A 6,512-nucleotide genomic window follows, 5' to 3' on the forward strand; every position below is an offset into this window, starting at 1 on the left:
GGGGGGCCCCCCGCCGTGTCTCCCAGCCGTGCTCGGCCCCTCGCGAGCTGGGGCCCCTTCCTGTGGCCCGTACCCCAACCCTTCCCCACCCCCTCCCAGCCGCCCCATCCCCTCCCTGGCCGCTGAGAGCGTGTCTGCGGCTCCAGGGGAGGGACCGTTTCCTAATCTCGGGCCGAGGTTAAAGTTCTGGTCCTGGTGAGATGCTGGAAGCTGCGGCCAGAGCCGCAACCCGCCCTGGAGGTGACCTGTCGCTTATCGTCGCCGCCGCCGCTGCTGCCGCCACTGCCGCCCGGCCGGGGCCATGTTCGCTTTGGGCTTGCCCTTCTTGGCACTCTTGGTGGCCTCGGTCGAGAGCCATCTGGGGGTTCTGGGGCCTAAGAACGTCTCGCAGAAAGACGCCGAGTTTGAGCGCACCTACGTGGATGAGGTCAACAGCGAGCTGGTCAACATCTACACCTTCAACCATACTGTGACCCGCAACCGGGTGAGGGAAGGGGCTGGGCTCGGGGCTGGTGGTGAGTGGGCGAGCGGACCAGGGTTCCGCGTTGCTGTCAGTCCCCAAGAACAGCCGCCCCACTGGGTTTCCCAGAACCACACTGGACCCTCTTGCCAGCCCTTCTTCCTTTGCCAGGGATGTTTGTTCTGAAGCTACCAGTGGACAGTTTCTGAAGTTGCCTCTTTCCCATCTTCTCTTTGATCCCTTCCTTTCTACCAGCTGTAGTCTGAGCAGGACTGGCCTGCTCCCTACCCAGCACCCAGAGTCTGACAGTGCTGTGGGGTCTGGGAGCAAGGAAGCAGGCTTGCTACTGGGCTTGGCCCAGAAAACCCCAGGGGGATGAGACAGGCCCAAACTGAAAGGCTCTGCCCCCAGGGAGTTATAGCTGAGACTCCCCAGGGAAATGAATGCAGGACTTCCCAGGCTGCTGTAAACTGCTGGGAACTTCCCAGCCCCCTTCCTTCCCTTGGAAAGACAGCTGGCCTTGTAAGTTGAAGATGGTGGAGATACAGCCAACCCCAGGTTGGGTGGGAGGGGAGGAGGAGTTTGCCTACCATGGAGAAGCTTCCTCACCCTGATTTCTCTTTCATTTCTCCCCAGCTGTGAGTTGAACATGGGCACAGCTAGGTCTGGGAAGCCTAGACCCCAGGCAGGGCTGAGATTTGGAGCACTCTTGCAGCCTGGCTCACGGTCTCCTGCTCAGCTCTCACCAGGACTGGATTTACTAAGAAGTGGTGGAGTTCAGAATGGGAATCTGATTTTTCTTTTTTTTTTTTTCCAGAATGGGGAGGGATTGGGTTTTGATGGCAGGCCAGGGTCTGCCTTCAGTGCCTGGTTCTCTGAAGTTTGATCTCATCCAACTTAGAGTCCTTTCTCTTTTTGCCCCCATATGTGGGGTTACCCTGAGAATGGTGGCCTCTATCCATCTGGGAGGTGCTGCCCTAAGGGCTTGGGTTTCAGCAGCCCGATAACAAGCAATCCCAGGATTTATTTTATTTTATTTTTTTCTTTAAGCTCCGACTGTCCTATATACTTTCCTCCATAGTGCCAATGGTGGGAGTGTCTTCATTTTATAGGGGGGGGATGTTGAGGCTCAGAGATGTGAAGTGAGTTTTCCACAGCCCTATCCCTTGGTCAGAGCTAAGGATAGAACTTGGCCTTCTTGGCTTTCAATGATCCCTGTTTCCCCACCTCCCCGTGGCCTCTGGCTGCCAGAATAGTTGTAGAATAGGAACTTCCTGGCTCACAAGGAAGAAGGTTGGGGAGCACTTCTTGCTCTCCTCTGTCCCTGTGTGTGCGCATGTGTGTACATGCACGTGTGTGCAGACGCATGTGTGTGCGGGCATGTGCGTCCGTGAGCTTTTATAGCAATGGGGTATCCTGGGGATGCCTGAGGTCTCCATTGTGTTTCCCATCCTCTCCCCTAAGTCCCTCCTGGAGTCTGGGGGCTGCTCTGGCAGATGAAGGGGCATAAGTAGCTCCCCAGCTCGACCTGGATGGGGAAAGCACAAAGCCGTCTGCTTGAGGGAGGGCAGAGCTCACAGTCTCTGGAGGCATGTGTTCCTGTGGCAGAATTAGAGTCACCACGGGCTTGACTGAGGGACATTTCCATGTCATCTTGCAGACAGAGGGCGTGAGAGTGTCCGTGAATGTCCTGAACAAGCAGAAGGGGGCTCCTTTGCTGTTTGTGGTCCGACAGAAGGAGGCGGTGGTGTCCTTCCAGGTGCCCCTGATCCTGCGAGGGATGTGAGTAGGACCCGGGGACCAGGGAGTGGGGGTAGGCCCAGGCCAGGCCTTGCCCAGAGCCTCACTCAGGGCCTTGTCCAGGGCCCCCGACCACCGGGGTGCCTCTCTGTTTCTCCTCCCCATTCCCCGAGCCAGGAGGCTGGTCAACGGCACAAGGGCCCAGCCAGCTGACCTGGAGCTTGTCAGCCTAGTGGAGGTGGGGTAGGGAGGTAGTGGGACCAGAGCGGAGGAATTGGGGCTCTGCTCCCCTGGAGTGGCATGCTGGCTGTCATGGGACCGCAGTCACGTCTCATCTCTGCCTCGGACCATAGGTTTCAGCGCAAGTACCTCTACCAAAAGGTGGAGCGAACGCTGTGTCAGCCCCCCGCCAAGAATGAGTCCGAGGTCCAGTTCTTCTACGTGGATGTGTCCACCCTGTCACCAGTCAACACCACGTACCAGCTCCGCGTCAGCCGAATGGATGACTTCGTGCTCAGGTCTGCAGGGGAGAGCGAGGGGGCCACGGGCCTGGCCTCCTTCACAAGCTCCAGGAGTAACGGTGGGGGGCTCTTCTCTGCCCCACAGGACCGGAGAGCAGTTCAGCTTCAATACCACGGCGGCGCAGCCCCAGGTAAGATCTCCCTGTCAACGTCCCTCCAGAGGAGAAATGGGGAAGCTTGAACTTGGGGGTGGGGGTGGTCAGCACTCTGCCAGGAGTTTCAGGTTGGTTGTACTCTCCGTGGAGGACTCTCTAGAAGCAGGAGCACTTGCCCTAAGGTGGCGGGGGACAGACAGTATAGGGAGTGCAGAGACATGGGGTCTGGCTGCCATCTTTCCTACTTGCCCCTTGGACACTGTCCTGAGTGCCCAGCTGAGGCTGAGGGGAGTGGTGTATGGGAAATGGACCTGCTTGTGGGCAAGGCCTTTCTTCCCAGAGAGCCTCCACTGCCCAACCCTGGGAGGATTCACACTCTTCCCTTCTAGAGGGGCAAAGAGAGCATCCTCATGGGATGCGGCTCTCCCTGCCCTCCCTATGCCCTCAGTACTTCAAGTATGAGTTCCCGGAAGGAGTGGACTCAGTCATTGTCAAGGTGACCTCCAACAAGGCCTTCCCCTGCTCAGTTATCTCCATCCAGGATGTCCTGGTAAGTAACCTGCCCTTTTACTCTCCACCAGTGGATAGCAGGGCTGCTGAAGAGAGGGGACAGGGCCCAGGACCCTGCCCATCTGTCTGTCCCCTCCTCCCTCTGTAGTGCCCTGTCTATGACCTAGACAACAACGTAGCCTTCATTGGCATGTACCAGACTATGACCAAGAAGGCAGCCATCACCGTGCAGGTAGGAAATGGGCATGGCCTGACGGGGGATGTGGCCAGGTGATTAGCTTTCCTAACCCTCTCTTCTTTTCCCCTGCCCCATTCCTACCCTACCCACAGGACTGAGTCTTGGCCGTCCAGTCCCTGAGACTTTGGGTCCCCTGATATATGCAAGCATTGAATCACAATCCCAGTTGCCTTTGGGGACAGGAAAGAGCAGAGTACCCTTTATGGCTGCCCTGTACGCTTCATTCACCACAGCTGGGAGAGGAAAGGGCCCTGGCTGGTGATGAGGGCTGCCCTTGGCAAAGGCTAAAACCTGTGCTGGGGGCAGGGAGGGAGAGGCATGTGTTCACCTCACGACATCTAGTTGTGCAACTGACGGAGGCCCCACGGCCCCTCCACTTTTTCTCCTGACTGATGCCCAGGCTATAATAGGGCACCCATGGGTTCCATGATGATGGGGCATACCCTCATTTGCTCACCTGGCAGTAGTGTTAGTGCAGGGTATGGGCTCTGGAGTCAGATGATGCTGGCTCTACCACTTACTGGCAGTGTGACCCTAAGCTAACGTCCAACAGGGATAATGATAGTACTTACTCATAAGGATCTTTGTGAGGATTCAGTAAAATAATATATGAGCATAGTGTCTAGCCTGACACTATGTATTCAGGCCAGACAGGGTTAGGTATTCAGAAAAGGATGGTGATGGCGATGACAAATGATGACGGTGCTGTGATGATGGCAGTCATCTTTGTCATCACTATCCTCACCATCCTCCTCATCGTTACCATCATTGCCATTATCACCGTCCTCATCCTGCAGCGCAAAGACTTCCCCAGCAACAGCTTTTACGTGGTAGTGGTGGTGAAAACTGAAGACCAAGCCTGTGGAGGCTCCCTGCCCTTCTACCCCTTTATAGAAGGTACGTTTTGTGCCCTGGGCCTGGCCAGGGGTGGGAGGGCTTAGACGCTTCCTGGGAGCTAAAAGAGCCTGTGTGGCTGATTGATGGATCTGATGGGATGTGGGTTTCTGGCTCCAGACTCTCCCAGGCCTGGTCCCACCAACTCTAGCCAAGCTCCAGGCAGGCGCTGGTTTGCCATTTTGCCATTTTACTTCCAGATGAACCGGTCGATCAGGGGCACCGCCAGAAAACCCTGTCAGTGTTGGTCTCTCGAGCAGTCACGTGTGAGTGTGGGTGGCTGAGTGGGGATGGCCTGGCCACTGGCTCTTCTTTCAGGCCTGGGGTAGGGAGTGTTCTCTGAATGGGAAGGGTGAGGAGGAACTACTCGAGCAGGCTGACAGGGTAGGAAGGAGGAGTTTTCTTGGAGGGCTTCATGACCCGGGGTGGGGGTGGGGGCTGTAAAGACAGAAAGTAGATTGGTGGCTGCCTAGGGCTGGGAGGGAGGGGGAGGGGGCGGGGGCGGGGGCGGGAGGGTGAGTAATGTGCTTTGGAGCATCCATGAGTAAAGAGATTGAGGTACTGAGTTCTAGGTCTGTCTCTGCCACTGTGGGCAGTGTAATCTCATTGAGCCTCAGTTTCCCCATCTCTGTAACAGGAGTAATAGAATCTGTTAGTCTCTATTAGTCTCACTAAGTCGGCTTAGCACAAAATTAGTAGGAAAGTTCCAGGACCCTTAGTCACGCTCGATAAATGTTTACTGAGTGATTGAATAGAGCCCTTTGTAAACTGGAAAGTATAAGATAAAAATAAAGGATTGTGACGGGAGGGGAAAGAAGCTGCCTCTCTTACATGGATTCCTTATTCAGCACATTTGTTTCGAGTCCCTTCTGTGTGCTTGGTGCTGTGCTCTAGCTGTGGTCCTTAGGGTGCCCCTGTCTAGAGCCCGTTGCTATGCAGGGTGCTGAGGGCTGTGAGGAACCCAGGACAGTCACTGTGGGAGGTCAGGGAAGAGAAAGCCTCCTAGAGGACACAGCTCCTCAGCTGTGTTTTGAAGGTTAAGTCAAGGAGGGGTCTTGGAGAAAGAAGTAGGGGAGAAAGTTCTAGCAGAGGGAGCTGTGTGAGCAGAGCCAGGAATCATGTCGAGTTTGGCATATTGTTGGCACTGGCTGCGTCATTCCACCCGAGGGGAGACGTGGAGAGAGATGAACCTGGGCCCTGCGTGCTGTGATGGGCAGGCTTGGAAAGTACTGGTGTATTTTCCTTCCCACTTCCCTCCCCACAGCCGAGGCCTACGTTGGCGGTATGCTCTTTTGCCTGGGCATATTTCTCTCCTTCTACCTGCTTACCGTGCTCCTGGCCTGCTGGGAGAACTGGAGGTAAAGTGGGACCGCTGGGCCCTCCCCTGCTCTGGGGTAGGTCAGGCAGGGGGAAATGGCCTGGCAGGATCTGTGTGGCCCTGGATAATCTCCATCCACGAGGCATAGGAATGCAGGTCCCTGTGAGGGTCTGAGGTCCCTGGGCCTCTGCTCTGGAAACCAACCCCTCCCCTCAACCTTCTTCCCAATCAGGGAGACCCCACATTGCTTCCCAGCCTGGAGGACCCCTGGGATCATGGATGGAGGACAGGGTTATGGGGTGGAGAGGGTGGAAGGCGGGCCAGCCCAGCGTAGGAGGGATCCTCCGGCTGCCCTTCTGGTTTGTCTCTGGATTCTGTCCCTGCAGGCAGAGGAAGAAGAGCCTTCTGGCGGCCATGGACCGAGCCTGCCCAGAAAGTGGTACCTCCAGAGGGTCCGGGTTGGTGGGCTGTTTGCTTTGTGGTTTGGAGGGGATAGTGGTGGATGGTTCCCTTGGGGGTTGGAGGAGGAAGGTCCCACTGAGGACTTCTGGATGTTCAGGTAGGGAGTAACACTGTAGGTGGAAATGGGGCTGGGGCAGTGTGCTTGTTGGTCCCTAACGTGCCCATCTTAAAGACTGTCACTTGATTCATTCAGTGTCTGGGTCTAGGTACGCTGTCTGCCGCTTCAGACAATGCGACTCACCGTCTCTGGGATTATTAACCTTTCGTTCTCTTT

At 56.2% G+C, this 6,512-nt stretch overlaps 1 protein-coding gene across 1 annotated transcript in view; it reads left to right on the forward strand.

Moving 5' to 3' along the window:
• Positions 1–266: 266 nt before the first annotated feature.
• The window catches only part of SIDT2 (SID1 transmembrane family member 2), a 15,934-nt gene continuing 9,688 nt past the window's right edge, over positions 267–6,512 (forward strand). The window contains exons 1-10 of the mRNA XM_007446903.1: positions 267–484; positions 2,121–2,242; positions 2,554–2,718; positions 2,807–2,852; positions 3,265–3,366; positions 3,475–3,558; positions 4,362–4,461; positions 4,659–4,724; positions 5,723–5,816; positions 6,163–6,215. Of these exons, the coding sequence (XP_007446965.1) occupies positions 302–484; positions 2,121–2,242; positions 2,554–2,718; positions 2,807–2,852; positions 3,265–3,366; positions 3,475–3,558; positions 4,362–4,461; positions 4,659–4,724; positions 5,723–5,816; positions 6,163–6,215 (1,015 nt within the window). The 5' untranslated portion in view covers positions 267–301. The remainder of the gene's footprint in view (positions 485–2,120; positions 2,243–2,553; positions 2,719–2,806; positions 2,853–3,264; positions 3,367–3,474; positions 3,559–4,361; positions 4,462–4,658; positions 4,725–5,722; positions 5,817–6,162; positions 6,216–6,512) is intronic.

The sequence above is a fragment of the Lipotes vexillifer genome, unplaced genomic scaffold, assembly GCF_000442215.2.
Source record: "Lipotes vexillifer unplaced genomic scaffold, Lipotes_vexillifer_v1.1 scaffold1634, whole genome shotgun sequence".
NCBI classification, from domain to species: Eukaryota; Metazoa; Chordata; class Mammalia; order Artiodactyla; family Lipotidae; genus Lipotes; species Lipotes vexillifer.